The 16,237-nt window shown below is 32.6% G+C and overlaps 2 protein-coding genes across 2 annotated transcripts in view; one reads left to right on the forward strand and one right to left on the reverse strand.

Annotated features, from left to right (window-relative positions):
* Window positions 1–16,237, reverse strand: part of LOC6037403 (chondroadherin) — a 133,168-nt gene that overhangs the window by 78,459 nt on the left and 38,472 nt on the right. The window lies entirely within an intron of this gene.
* LOC6037406 (putative odorant receptor 83c) lies at window positions 8,303–16,115 on the forward strand. The gene is made up of 4 exons (XM_038248154.1): window positions 8,303–9,102; window positions 14,364–14,463; window positions 15,040–15,129; window positions 15,293–16,115. The coding sequence occupies exons 1-4, from the start codon at window positions 8,321–8,323 to the stop codon at window positions 15,500–15,502; spliced, it is 1,182 nt and encodes a 393-aa protein (XP_038104082.1). The 5' UTR covers window positions 8,303–8,320; the 3' UTR covers window positions 15,503–16,115.

The raw sequence follows: 16,237 nt of genomic DNA on the forward strand, positions 1-16,237 counted from the left end.
CTCAGATTTCGGTCATTCGCTTTTTTATATTTTTTAATCCGACTGAAACTTTTTTAGTGCCTTCGGTATGCCCAAAGAAGCCATTTTGCATCCTTTGTTTGCTCATATAATTTTCCAAACAAATTTGGCTGTATCTTTTGAATGATTTTTTTGATCGATTTGGTGTCTTCGGCAATGTTGTAGGTATGGATAAGGACTACACTGAAAAAAAATGATACACTGTATTTTTTTATATTTTCAATATTTTCAAATTTTTGAAATCAAGACTAACGTTTCAAAAGGGCCAAACATTCAATATTACGCTCTTTTAAAATTCTAGTCTTGTTTTAAAATTTTTAAAAATAACTTATTCGGAGAGATCGGAAAATTTCACAAATGTTTCATATTGAGCAATTCTTTGAGTTTTCGGTCATTCGATTTTTTTTGTATTTTTTAATCCGGCTGAAACTTTTTTGGTGCCTTCGGTATGCCCAAAGAAGCCAATTTGCATCATTAGTTTGTCCATATAATTTTCCATACAAATTTGGCAGCTGTCCACACAAAAATGATATGTGAAAATTCAAAAATCTGTATCTTTGAAGGAATTTTTTGATCGAGTTGGTGTCTTCGACAAAGTTGTAGGTATGGATATGGACTACACTGAAAAAAAATGATACACGGTAAAAAAAATTTTGGTGATTTTTTATTTAACTTTTTGTCACTAAAACTTGATTTGCAAAAAAACACTATTTTTAATTTTTTTATTTTTTGATATGTTTTAGAGGACATAAAATGCCAACTTTTCAGAAATTTCCAGAATGGGCAAAAAATCTTTGACCGAGTTATGATTTTTTGAATCAATACTGATTTTTTCAAAAAATCGAAATATCGGTCGCAAAAATTTTTCAACTTCATTTTTCGATGTAAAATCGAATTTGCAATCAAAAAGTACTTTAGTGAATTTTTGATAAAGTGCACCGTTTTCAAGTTATAGCCATTTTTAGGTAACTTTTTTGAAAATAGTCGCAGTTTTTCATTTTTTAAAATTAGTGCCCATGTTTGCCCACCTTTGAAAAAAATATTTTTGAAAAGCTGAGAAAATTCTCTATATTTTGCTTTATTGAACTTTAAAAAAGAAAGAAAGAAAGAAAGAAAGAAAGAAATTAAGAAATTATGAAATTAAGAAATTAAGAAATTAAGAAATTAAGAAATTAAGAAATTAAGAAATTAAGAAATTAAGAAATTAAGAAATTAAGAAATTAAGAAATTAAGAAATTAAGAAATTAAGAAATTAAGAAATTAAGAAATTAAGAAATTAAGAAATTAAGAAATTAAGAAATTAAGAAATTAAGAAATTAAGAAATTAAGAAATTAAGAAATTAAGAAATTAAGAAATTAAGAAATTAAGAAATTAAGAAATTAAGAAATTAAGAAATTAAGAAATTAAGAAATTAAGAAATTCAGAAATTAAGAAATTAAGAAATTAAGAAATTAAGAAAATCAGAAATTAAGAAATTAAGAAATTAAGAAATTAAGAAATTAAGAAATTAAGAAATTAAGAAATTAAGAAATTAAGAAATTAAGAAATTAAGAAATTAAGAAATTAAGAAATTAAGAAATTAAGAAATTAAGAAATTAAGAAATTAAGAAATTAAGAAATTAAGAAATTAAGAAATTAAGAAATTAAGAAATTAAGAAATTAAGAAATTAAGAAATTAAGAAATTAAGAAATTAAGAAATTAAGAAATTAAGAAATTAAGAAATTAAGAAATTAAGAAATTAAGAAATTAAGAAATTAAGAAATTAAGAAATTAAGAAATTAAGAAATTAAGAAATTAAGAAATTAAGAAATTAAGAAATTAAGAAATTAAGAAATTAAGAAATTAAGAAATTAAGAAATTAAGAAATTAAGAAATTAAGAAATTAAGAAATTAAGAAATTAAGAAATTAAGAAATTAAGAAATTAAGAAATTAAGAAATTAAGAAATTAAGAAATTAAGAAATTAAGAAATTAAGAAATTAAGAAATTAAGAAATTAAGAAATTAAGAAATTAAGAAATTAAGAAATTAAGAAATTAAGAAATTAAGAAATTAAGAAATTAAGAAATTAAGAAATTAAGAAATTAAGAAATTCAGAAATTAAGAAATTCAGAAATTAAGAAATTCAGAAATTCAGAAATTAAGAAATTAAGAAATTAAGAAATTAAGAAATTAAGAAATTAAGAAATTGAGAAATTAAGAAATTAAGAAATTAAGAAATTAAGAAATTAAGAAATTAAGAAATTAAGAAATTAAGAAATTAAGAAATTAAGAAATTAGGAATTTAGAAATTAAGAAATTAAGAAATTAAGAAATTAAGAAATTAAGAAATTAAGAAATTAAGAAATTAAGAAATTAAGAAATTAAGAAATTAAGAAATTAAGAAATTAAGAAATTAAGAAATTAAGAAATTAAGAAATTAAGAAATTAAGAAATTAAGAAATTAAGAAATTAAGAAATTAAGAAATTAAGAAATTAAGAAATTAAGAAATTAAGAAATTAAGAAATTAAGAAATTAAGAAATTAAGAAATTAAGAAATTAAGAAATTAAGAAATTAAGAAATTAAGAAATTAAGAAATTAAGAAATTAAGAAATTAAGAAATTAAGAAATTAAGAAATTAAGAAATTAAGAAATTAAGAAATTAAGAAATTAAGAAATTAAGAAATTAAGAAATTAAGAAATTAAGAAATTAAGAAATTAAGAAATTAAGAAATTAAGAAATTAAGAAATTAAGAAATTAAGAAATTAAGAAATTAAGAAATTAAGAAATTAAGAAATTAAGAAATTAAGAAATTAAGAAATTAAGAAATTAAGAAATTAAGAAATTAAGAAATTAAGAAATTAAAAAATTAAGAAATTAAGAAATTAAGAAATAAAGAAATAAAGAAATTAAGAAATTTAGAAATTAAGAAATTGAGAAATTAAGAAATTAAGAAATTAAGAAATTAAGAAATTAAGAAAAAAAATCAGAATTTAAGAATGTCTAAATTTTGTAAATTCTCAATTTCTCAATTTCTGTATTTCTGAATTTCTGAATTTCTGAATTTCTGAATTTCTGAATTTCTGAATTTCTGAATTTCTGAATTTCTGAATTTCTGAATTTCTTTCTGAATTTCTGAATTTCTGAATTTCTGAATTTCTGAATTTCTGAATTTCTTTCTGATTTCTGAATTTCTGAATTTCTGAATTTCTGAATTTCTGAATTTCTGAATTTCTGAATTTCTGAATTTCTGAATTTCTGAATTTCTGAATTTCTGAATTTCTGAATTTCTGAATTTCTGAATTTCTGAATTTCTGAATTTCTGAATTTCTGAATTTCTGAATTTCTGAATTTCTGAATTTCTGAATTTCTGAATTTCTGAATTTCTGAATTTCTGAATTCCTGAATTCCTGAATTTCTGAATTTCAATTCACCCCATGTTTGTACAGTTGACTCTCTGGCTGTCAATTTTCTCAATATTAATATGGCTCCATCTATCAATTATTTTTCAGTCCCTTCAAATAGCATACTTTGATTTTTCGTTCTATAATTAGATACTTCCCGTTCTCGCCGGTCTTATTTTGGTCTATTTTGTCGTGCTCTACTAAATGCTGCCAAACATTATTAATATTAATATTATTTTGTTCTATTTGGAAATAAATTTTGAATGGTTCTAAATTAAAAGTTCCCCTGCATTTGTTTAAAATTTTTATCTTTGGTTTTTCCGTGCACGTGTTGCTTTGTGTTGACGTTTCCCCAAGCGTTTCTCTCCCATTTTCTACCGTTTCTTCTTGAAACGCTTGCGGGAAAATGGCGGTCTGCCCGTTATTTAGGTTTGTGTCACAGCTAAGTCATAACGCCATCCAAGAGCATCGTAAAAATTTCGATGCTCGTGCTTACGATGTCGTTGCATGATCCATGAAAATCCAGCCTGAAGGTGCGGCTGGCTTTGGCTGTCTCGATGACAGTTGAGCCAGTCAGATTTGCGATTCCTTTCCGTAGGGTCGTAAAATTTTTCGCGTCCGCCGTCGGTGTGTTTTTCGTTTCTTTGGCGTGCGTGTGTGCGTGTGAAGGTGCGGCTGGCTTTGGCTGTCCCGATGACAGTTGAGCCAGCCAGATTTGCGATTCCTTTCCGTAGGGTCGTAAAATTTTTCGCGTCCGCCGTCGGTGTGTTTTTCGTTTTTTTGGCGTGCGTGGGTGCGTGTGAAGGTGCGGCTGGCTTTGGCTGTCTCGATGACAGTTGAGCCAGTCAGATTTGCGATTCCTTTCCGTAGGGTCGTAGAATTTTCGCGTCCGCCGTCGGTGTGTTTTTCGTTTTTTTGGCGTGCGTGTGTGCGTGTGAAGGTGCGGCTGGCTTTGGCTGTCTCGATGACAGTTGAGCCAGTCAGATTTGCGAATCCTTTCCGTAGGGTCGTAAGAATTTTCGCGTCCGCCGTCGGTGTGTTTTTCGTTTTTTTCGCGTGCGTGTGAAGGTGCGGCTGGCTTTGGCTGTCCCGATGACAGCTAGCCAGTTTGATTTGACCCTATCAACACCCTATCATACCATTTCAGCTCGATACACATCGAAACTCGTCGTTCGCACCGTTAATCAGTACCTCACTAAACATCAATCATTTAAAACTCGTAAAATCATCTCAAGTTAAAAGTTACATTGTTTAATCCTTCATTCTTTAATTACAAATGATTTTTGTTCTATCTTTCCACAGCCGGCTGTCTAAGACTAGACCATTTCATTTAAAATTTAACAACCGATAAACGGGAAATGTCTCATCCGCAGCATCCGATTGTTTGCCTTGAGAATAATATATAATACCTTTCACCAAACACTATGATTTTGGGTCGCATCATCATCTTCTATGATGAATCCTGACCAAACACCCTATCCTACTAACAAGTTTTCAGGTTCCTGGCGCTCGTGGGGTGTAAGCACAGAGTAAATCAGCTGCCCTAGTAGCAACCTGCGCTAACTAACATTCCCGTCCCTTAAAATCGAGGTCTACAAACTGACATGGCGGGCGCCGTTGGTGGCCAATGACTGTTACCTATTCGCAACTGATCTAGCTTTAGCAATTATGGTGTTTTATCTTTTCAGCGCATTCATACATGCTGTTGATAAGGGAAACACCACTAGATCGTCGAAGCCTATAATCAGTAGTGCTGAAAGGATATTACGGTTCTGTTCAGCAACGGAGGGGCAACCATGGGTGATCTCTCATGCTCATGCTCATGCTCATGCTATATTTTGCTTTATTGAACTTTGTTGATGCGACCCACAGTTGCTGAGATATTGCTATGCAAAGGCTAAAAAACAGGAAAATTGATGTTTTCTAAGTCTCACCCAAACAACCCACCATTTTCTAATGTCGATATCTCAGCAACTATAGGTCCGATTAACAATGTTAAAACATGAAACATTCGTGAAATTTTCCGATCCTTTCGAAAAAAAATATTTTCAAAATTTAAAATCAAGACTAACATTTTAAACGGGACAAACATTCAATATTACGCCCATTTGAAATGTTAGTCTTGATTTTAAATTTTTGAAAATATTTTTTTCGAAAAGATTGGAAAATTTCACGAATGTTTCATGTTTTAACATTGTAAATCGGACCTATAGTTGCTGAGATATCGACATTAGAAAATGTTGGGTTTTTTGGGTGAGACTTAGAAAACATCAATTTTCCTGTTTTTTAGCCTTTGCATAGCAATATCTCAGCAACTATGGGTCGCATCAACAAAGTTCAATAAAGCAAAATATAGAGAATTTTCTCAGCTTTTCAACAATATTTTTTTTCAATGGTGGGCAAACATGTGCCCTAATAAAAAAAAAATGAAAAACTGCGACTATTTTTAAAAAGGTTTCCTAAAAATCTTTATAACTTGAAAACAATGCACTTAAACAAAATTTCTACTATTTTAGTACTTTTTTTTTGCAATCATTTGATTTTGCATCGAAAAATGGAGTTGAAAAAATCAGTTTTGATTCAAAAATTCACAACTCGGTCAAAGATTTTTTGCACAACCTGGAAATTTCTGAAAATTTGGCATTTGATGTCTCCTCAAACATATCAGAGAATGAAAAAAAAAAATGCAATCTGAATCTGTGTTGTGGAAACTTTTTTATGTTTTTTTTTATTGGGCATTGCACATCCAGTAATTTTTTGTAGCAATTATAAAATATTAAGATTTTTTTGAAATCTCTAGCATAAATCTTTAGCAAACACAGTATATTTACAATATGTATTAAAACATGTTCAGGATATAATACATTCTCCGAGCTGGTGTACCGGTGAGAAAATTTCAAACCCCAATTTAATGGTACACAGAAGAAAAAGTTGAATTTTGGAATGTTGAAAATTTTGTAGGTTGACTACTACCTCTTTTTTTTGAGTAATATGACATAAAAAATGTGTAAAAATGTGAACCTGATGAATATTCATCAAAAACTGATGAAAATTCATCATTTTTTGGGGTAAAATTAATCATTTTTTTTGACACAAAATCGGTCTTCATTTCCTGATGAATATTACCATAATTTTTTTTCTTTCATTTCAAAATTATTACCTCCACATTGACGGTAGTGTAGTATTGACTTCAATAAAATGGAATATCATGTATTTAACCACCTTTATCAGCATAAAAAATCACCTCCGAAAACCCGAAATATCATCTGTTGTAAGGAACCATTTTTACAAACCGGATCGTATACAGAAAATAGGATTAATTTCCCGTCGATTTCCAACTGGGTAAATCGGATTTCCTTTTTTCAGGAACACGATGGTGATGTCAAAACATTAGTTTAAATATGATTTTATCGATGTTATCATTTGAAATCGGTATCTAAACTTTTGAAATGAAATCAAGAAAAAATTGCAAAACTCTTTTCATATCGATCTTATTTCAAGTGTCTGGCTGGATTGGAAAATTGACAATACATTGCTTCCATTTACAGGAAACAAAGAAAGAAATAGCTGACGTGGACAGAGAAACAAGCCTTACATTTTTCATTTTCTTGACCCTTGGTTGATCGGGGAGAGAGCAATCCCTGCTAACCTTTTCCCCTTCCTAGTAAAAAGGAAAAGAAGGAAAAATTCACAAGATGACGACAATCCACACCCATTTCACCTTGGCAGTCCAAAGACCCGTGCGAAAATGTCGATCTGCGTGAGCGATAAATAACACTGGAAAAAAGGGTTTGGTGGACGGCACCGAATGTCCTCCTTGAAAGTTCGGTTCGTTTTATTATAAGCTTTGTAAAGCTGTGCGTTGAGTTTGTCGCAGTTGGATGCGAACCCGATTTTTGTTCAATGTTGGAAAAGACTTTTTTGTTTTTGTTCTCCAACTGAGCCAGTGATGGAAAATTCATTGTTTTTTTTTCGAAATTTTTGTAATTTTCGGTAAACACAATCGTTATGAAAATTACAATACTTTTTCTATTCCTATGATTTTATCAAATTCGTGTATGTATTTTTTTCATAACCCTGCTGAAAAAATCCTTTGAAAAGCGCCAGCAATTGTTCGCAAAACGAAAAATCCTCCTGTCTTTGTCCCCATTGTGAGTGTGAGTGAGTGGCTTTCGGGTTAACGGCAAAGACTTGAAATCGAGCGTGCTTGCGTTTCACTTTGCACCGTTGTCTTTCGCATTTTCTTTGGGAGAATTTTCTATGATTTACAGTCTGGGCTAGGGCCGACACTCGTCGGGGGGAGGGGAAATAAGGATCAGGAAATGGACGTGAAAGTTTAATTCGCCTAGCCGGCAGAAAGGACCGTGTCCTTTTGAGTGTGGTGCTGTTTTTTCACGTAGCCGGAAAAAAGGATGGACTAGTGGTACTTACAGGGGTGGAGGGAAAAACTGTGCCAGCAACCAGAAAACATACGATTTAGAACAGGTAGTGCAGATAGAGAAAGAAGCTTACCTGTGGGAAAGAAAAAAAAAATACATTTGTGATTTGGAATTTTTTTCAATATTTTGTAGAAAGAGGTCACCAGGGCAGAAAGAAGTTGTTTAAAAATGTCTCAAGTCAGTTCGAAATAATTTCCTTTGTTGTAAACATGACCTTCGAAACACATGTTTTTGCTCAAGATAAAAGAGCAATTTATCGCGAAATTGTTTTATTACAATAAGCTCATCAAATATTGATTCGATGAGAGGCAACGATACGTTAGCGCACACATTTGATTTTCCCACCGATACAATGTGGTTAACATACTTTCAAAATGTTTAATGTTTATGCATGTATAATATTTTAGTAGCAGCTTATAAACTGTAGCGATTTTACCCACAATTTCATTCTGTGTTTTCTCTTGAAGTGATGCAGTCATGACAATCATGGAGTACATCCAACGGCTGGAACGATTCAAGTTTTTCCAGCACTCTTACAAGAATCCTTCGGAGTTTTATACAAGTTTGATCGAGATTCCCAACAAAGTAGCCAGAGTGGCGGGCTTGAATATTTTCAGCAAAGATTACAAAGTGTTTTCCTGGAATTTGGCTTGTTTGCTGACGGTGTTTGTGGTTTACGGAATCGTTACGCCGTTTACAATTTATGAAGTGCGTCAAAATGTGGATGATCTCATCTATTGTCTTGTGACGGTTGGAATCGGTATCCAGGGGGTCATGAAAATGATAACATTTCTCGTTTATCGCAAGGAATTGATTTGGACCCAGGAGTACACCCAGAAGATCTACCAAGAAGAAAGCCACAACCACAAGCAAGTTCTAATGGAACAAGTCTCACTGTTGAACATTATGACAAGGATTATCATTACGAGTTATATTTATTTGGGCTTTCTACTGGCAATGGGACCATTTTTGTACTCGTTGATGGCTGGGAAGAAAGCCCTCTCGTTTGGATTCTGGATTCCATACCTCGATCGTTTTTCGTGGCCCGGATATCTGTGTAACGTCGTGATGCAAGTCATAATGACACTGTTCATATGCTCGGAAAACTTGGGAGCAGATGTTCTACATTTTATGACAATGATGAGCTCACGAACCCAAGTTGATATGCTGATGATCAAACTACGGGGCATCAAAAGTAGTGACTTGGACATGCGAGATAAACTTAAAGAAATTATAAGACGTCATCAGGAACATCTTGAGTAAGTAAGATTAACCCTCTTCTGCCCAATTTTATTTTCTCGTGTTCAGGAGGTCATTTTGAGCAACTTTTGTTCTACGAAAAACATTACTTCTCTTGTTTTACGTTTTGCTTGTTTAAGTTTTAGTATTTTAATTTGTACTTATCTTGTTTAGTTTATGATTGTATTTAGTAGTATTTGGTCTATTCTACCGGCTTCTATAATTACATTTTGCCAATCTAATTTTTTCATGTATTTCACATTTTTTTGCTATGAAATGGCACCATTATCATTTTAATTGTAATAAAATGCGTAGAGACATAGTCTGGGAGTAGAGCGTCCAATTTCCCGCCCCGGGAAAAAAATCACGGGAATTCCCGGGATTTCCCGAAAAAATATATTCCCGAAATTTAAGCAAAAGTACACATTTTCTATACTTTTTGGAACCATTTTTTAGATGCTCAGAGAAAAATAAATAAAGATGGTTTTGTTCAATTAAATTTATTTTATAGCTCATATACAATCAATCAGATTATCAGACACTTTGATATCGGATAATATTAATTTTTGAAGCTAGTCCATAAACCACGTGGACACTTAAGGGGGAGGGGGGGGGGGTTATGGCAATTGTCCACGCTCCATACAAAAAAGTTTTTTTTTGTGTGGACAATTGTCCACGAAGGGGGGGAGGGGGGTTCGAGATTCCCAAAAAAGTGTCCACGTGGTTTATGGATGGTCCCCTACGGGAAAATTAGGTAAGCTTTTTCAAGAATATTTGGAGTTATTTAATAAAAAATATATTAAATTAAGAATTTTTACGTTTTTGTTTACCATGATCTAATGAGTTGAAAATCAATTTGGTATCTCAACATTTTTAAAATAGTTTTGTACAAGAAGAATTATTTCAATTCGTTAAATACCTGGTATACAAGAAATTACAATATATGTAGTAAAAGAAAAATGGGTCACTGGTGTAACAATGGGTGTTAGAAGGTTAAATATCAAATCATGTAAGACTGATTGTGACATGATGTTAATTCCAAATATTTGAAAACATTGAGTTGTTTGAAGTAAAACAAACAAGAGAATTTTGATTTTTGCTTTGTCATTTTGTCCATGAACTGAAACCATTATGTCATTATTTGTCATGAAAAACATAATTTCTGCATGTTTTTTTTCCAACTTTTTATATCAAACCACGCTCTCTTTTACTGGTCACAGAGGCAAGAAAATAATTTGTATGATTGTGGAGTATGGATTCATTTTAGGGGAAATTCTCGTAGATTTCGCAGGTTAAGCACTCGCTCCTAACTCCATCCAATGTGCTATTTTTTTCTAACAACTAGTTTTGCAAAACTTTTAAAAGTAACTTGCTTGCTCATTTCTTATTGAGCTACCTATCACTCTATTTCAGTTGAAACCGCCTTCAATGAGTTGTAATTAAACGTCAAAGTGCTGACCTGCCAACACGGAATTAGATGCTGTTCCACTACTCACTGTCTAATTACTTTGATAAAAAAATAAATGACATTATTTTTTATTTATTGTACTATTGGAGCTTATGAAATAAGAAAAAAATAACATTTTCTTGCAGTTTTATGATTTTTTACATGCAGTTAAGCTGTTAATTGATCTTCACACTTGTTTTAGCCTTTCAGTCACTGTTCTCAACAACTTAGTTGCAGCAGAACGAAGTTCAAAACAATTTTCAATAAATTTAAATTTCCCGGGAATTCCCGGGATTTCCCGGGAAATTGGTTGAAAATTTCCCGTTTCCCGGGAAATTTATAACCCCGGGAAATTGGACGCTCTATCTGGGACACTACAAAAATTACTGCAAACTTCTTTTTACATAAATATAGGAAATGTTAGTAAAAAACACAGCCAAAATTGACCCCTACAAAAATGTCACATAAAACAAGTAAAACTTCCAACCCATAAATTTTTTAAAATTGCAAGAGTTCTTCTTTCCAATGCTTTTTAAAGATCAAAAATTTGTTTAAAAATGGATTTTTGGCGATGTTTTGAATCGAAGCTCGTCTATAGGCGGGGTTGGGTTGTAGAGGGTTACACAGCAAAAAATCCGATGGTAAAATCGCATGCAAAAACATGCACATGAGCAATTCTCTACAAAACCGGCCGATTTCGACCATTTTTATTTTTTGTATTTTTTGATTTGGCTCAAACTTTGTGGGGGCCTTCCCTATGACCAAAGAAGCCATTTTGCATCATTAGTTTGTCCATATAAATTTCCATACAAATTTGGCAGGTGTTCATACAAAATGGTACGTATATATTCGAAAATCTGTAACTTTTGAAGGAATTTTTGATCAATTTGGTGTCTTCGGCAAAGTTGTAGGTTGTTAAGGACTATTTAGAAAAAATAGGTACACGGAAAAAAATTTCCCGATTTTTTTATTAACTTTTTTCACAAAAACTCAAATTCCCAAAATACGTATTTTGATTTTCGAGATTTTTGATATGTTTTAGGACAAAATCCGCAACTTTTGAGCTATAGAAAACATGGTCCTGCCGCCGAGTTATGATTTTGAAACTGGTGATTTTGAAAAATCGAAATTTCATACATAAAATTTTTGACCTCATTTTTATGCAAAATTGAATTTGCAATCGAAAATTACTTTACAGATTTTCGATAAAGGGCCCCGTTTTCAAGATAGCCACCGAAAGTTTGATTTCAGCGAAATATTTGCAGTTTTCAATTTTAAAATAGTGACCATGAGTGACCATTTCTAAAAATATTTTTTGAAAGTTCAGAAAATTTGCTATATAATTGTCTAAGAGACATTGAAGATTGGACCTCAGGTACAGCGGCTTAAAGAAAAGAAACACGAAAATTGAACTTTTCTAAGTCTCACCAAACAGCCCACCATTTTCTAATGATATCTCAGCAATTAATGGTCCGATTTTCAATGTTAATACATGAAACATTCGTGAAATTTTCCGATCTTTTCGAAAAAAAATATTTTGAAAAAAATTAAATCAAGACTAACATTTAAAAAGGGCCAAACATTGAATATTATGCCCATTAAAAATGCTAGTATTGATTTATTTTTTTTCAAAATATTTTTTTCGAAAAGATCGGAAAATTTTACGAATGTTTCATGTATTAACATTGAAAATCGGACCATTAATTGCTGAGATATCGTCATTAGAAAATGGTGGGCTGTTTGGGTGAGACTTAGAAAAGTTCAATTTTCGTGTTTCTTTTTCTTTAAGCCGCTGTACCTCAGCAACCAGAGGTCCAATCTTCAATGTCTCTTAGACAATTATATAGCAAATTTTCTGAACTTTTCAAAAAAAATATTTTTAGAAATGGTCACTCATGGTCACTATTTTTAAAAATTGAAAAACTGCAAATATTTCGCTGAAATCAAACTTTCGGTGGCTATATCTTGAAAACGGGGCCCTTTATCGAAAAATCTGTAAAGTAATTTTCGATTGCAAATTCAATTTTGCATAAAAATGAGGTCAAAAATTTTATGTATGAAATTTCGATTTTTCCAAAATCACCAGTTTTTCAAAAAATCATAACTCGGCGGCAGATTTTTTGACCATGTTTCTCTATAGCTCAAAAGTTGCGGATTTTTGTCCCTAAAAACATATCAAAAAATCTCGAAAATCAAAAAATACGTATTTTGGGAATTTGAGTTTTTGTGAAAAAAAAGTTAATAAAAAAATCGGGAAATTTTTTTCCGTGTACCTATTTTTTCTAAATAGTCCTTAACAATACCTACAACTTTGCCGAAGACACCAAATTGATCAAAAATTCCTTCAAAAGTTACAGATTTTCGAATATATACGTACCATTTTGTATGAACACCTGCCAAATTTGTATGGAAATTTATATGGACAAACTAATGATGCAAAATGGCTTCTTTGGTCATAGGGAAGGCCCCCACAAAGTTTGAGCCAAATTAAAAAATACAAATAAAATCCATTTCCGGTTTTGGTAGAGAATTGCTCACATCACCTTCGACAAAATAAACACTTAATATTACACACTGCATGTATATTTTTTTGCAAACACAAAAAAAACTGCAACCGCCGGGATTCAAACCTAGCACCCACAGTAAGGACTGGCGCCTTAGCCCACTCGGCTATCAGACCGATGAAAAACTGCAAGGATAAACGCATATATGAGTTTGACATTTCGGTCAAGTAGGTTTTCCATACGGATGGGCTACATGTTTCAGGGTGTAAAATCACATAAAATTGCATAAAATAATGCAATATTTATTTTACACCCAGGCTTTTTACACACAGCTGGATTACTACTTTTTTAGCTGTGTACATATCTGGAGTTTTTTTTGAAAAGGTCCAATAAACCAAATTTTCAGATATTGCTTTTTGGGTGTTTTTTAATACCCCTGACTCAAGGCGGTTTCAAAAACACCCAAAAAGCAAAAACTAAAAAAAATGGTTTATTGGACCTTTTCAAAAAAACTCCAGATATACAGCAAACAATTAATTAAATTAAAAGATTTAGTAATTAAATTTAGTAATTAAAAGACGCAACTTTTGGTACCCAGACATGTATAGGTCATCGCTGAAATTTTGAAGTTATCGCAGTTTTAGTGAAAAATGTTGATTTTTTGCCAATTTCGTCATTCTCCGTTTTTTGCGCGCGGCTCGTCAGAAAACACGGATTTTATTTTGAAAAAATCATATCTCGGAATCCTGTTAATGAACTCCTTCCATTATTTAGTATATTATGTAAAAATGTCCAGGGAATCCGATAAAAATATTTCCAGACATAGGCTCTTTGGTCCAGACACCGTCAAAACGGCATTTTAAAGTTTCATACGCCCTTTTCATATGTTAGGCTAGATTTTTGAAACTTCTTACTATTTTTCTTTGAAAGGCCAACTTATCACCTTTCATTTGCGTATAAGACAATTGAAATCGGTTAAAATGGCGAGAAGTTATGATTTTTCAATAAAAGTGGTTTTGCGAAAATCGACGAAAATGGCCATTTTTCAGACCACCCTAACACGGCGTAGGCCACCCTAATGGCCAAACAAAAAAATACGGGTCTAATTATTTCGGCCAGGGAACTCCCACAAAAATTTTGAGCCCGATCCGAGCACTTTTGTTTTTTTCCATGCTGTTTTCGTGGGGAATTGCTGTATAAACAAATGTGTAACCATCGAGTGCATCCCTTTCACACCTTATGCCATTGTCCATCGGAGTAAGCGGGATATACTCAATGTTTACATTTGGTTATAGGACCTAATAAAAAAAGTCTTTAATCGAAATTTCAGATTTGTGGGTACAGTAGAAATGATTTACAGAAGTTTCTTTTTCGTGATTTTTTCAACTCTGGGAGCAACTCTTTGCTTATCTCTGTATGCAGTCGCAACGGTGAGTTAAACCATCAATTCATCGCCATCGTGCTAACTTGTCGTACGTGCATTTTGGGCCAAATTGAGTTAAGAACGCCATTTTGTGCAGCTCACAATGCCTCACCTTTTGACCTTCACAGATCCCCAAAATTCGATTTCAATCCTGAGATATTCAACAAAAACCGGAAAAACTCCGTGCATGTTTGTCACTTTACATATGAAAGTAGTTTCAATTTTGTCGTGCTATCTTGTCACTCCATGAAAATTGATGTAAGTGCGACAAAAGGCCAAAGGGATTTCAGGCCAGGAAAGTCAGGATGCGTTTGTCGCACGTACAAGCTAGACTACCGTAAACATTTGTAATTATAACTCGGGACTCCAGCAACCAACTTCAACCAAACTTTGGGACAATGCACAGAATGGTCAGCCAAACAAAACGTGTTTGTTATTGTTTACATTGCGTGCGCTCGTTTTTGTATATTCAAGGTCAAACATTAAAACGCGTTTTTCTCGGAACGTCAAAATGGCGGGTGCGACAAGATAGCACGACGACGTCGAATTGTTTGAAGGCTTATTGAACCTGTTTTTGTTTCAGCTTGGCTGGGTTGCAGGTTCCATTCCGTGCATGTTCATCATTTATGAGATGTTTGTCTATTGCTTTCTAGCAACCATTCTGCAAACGAAGGTAATTACGATGGTTCGTAGCCGGTTCCAAAATATTAGGGTGGCTCGAGATGGTCGATTTTTTAGAACAGTTGCTTTGGAAGCGGTTAGTTGTTAGTTTTGGAGTTGGAGTTGGAATCGGTTTCAGCTTTATTGCATAACACTTTCAACTTGTTTACTTGCAGGAGGACGAATTACAACAAGAAATTTACAAGGTTCCATGGTATCAGCTGTCAATTTCCGACCAAAAATCGATTCGTATCGTTCTTGAAGCAACACAGCAACCCGTCTGCTTAACACTCATTTTCTACCCACTGAATATGCCAACTTTCGTAGATGTGATGAAAACGATTTACAGCTACCTTACATTGTTGCTTACGTTTAGCAAAGCTTAGTTACAGAAAAAAATCTTTTCTTGGTTTATATTTGGACTTAAAAAATCAATGAAAAGTCATCGATCATACCAAAATTATTCCAGTATTCCTTACAAAAATGATCAATACTAACAACAATTTTCAGGAACTACCGCTTAGAAAGCTAGGCTACATGGCATGGTTTTTATGTAATCAATTAGAAATATATGTACAATTTTGTTTCCCAATCAATTAATCCTTGAAATCGTTTCCCAAGAAAAATCTCGCATAGAAGGGCTTTATCCAAAATAATTCTCTCCTCTATATAGAGAAAATGTTTTATCACAAAACACCTGGTTAACCCATCAAAAACTAGAGCAATCAAAATGTCGTCTCGTAACCAGAAAAATAAAAGAAAAACCACACTTCATGTTGAGTGTAGGTGTTACCAAAACCCATTCTGACATGGCATTTGTTTCACATTCACCGCTACCGCGCAGCCCTAGAAGAAACGAAAGGAAAAAATCTCAAAGAAAAAGTCCTCAATTGGCTTCCCAACGGACTGGGCCAGAAATAGCGAGCAATTTACAGGGAAAGAGCTTTTCACACCCCCACAAACAACAATAAATCTAATCCAATAAATCCAATCGTCACTTCAGGTTCATTATTGTTCAATAACTCGAAGCCAGTTTCGCCCACCCTCTGCAAAGTGTTTATGAAGTGGAGTCTATTATGCGAACGACTTTTATACTTTACCTACCTCCCTTTGGTGTGTAG

Source organism: Culex quinquefasciatus, chromosome 1 (assembly GCF_015732765.1).
Source record: "Culex quinquefasciatus strain JHB chromosome 1, VPISU_Cqui_1.0_pri_paternal, whole genome shotgun sequence".
Taxonomy (NCBI): Eukaryota; Metazoa; Arthropoda; class Insecta; order Diptera; family Culicidae; genus Culex; species Culex quinquefasciatus.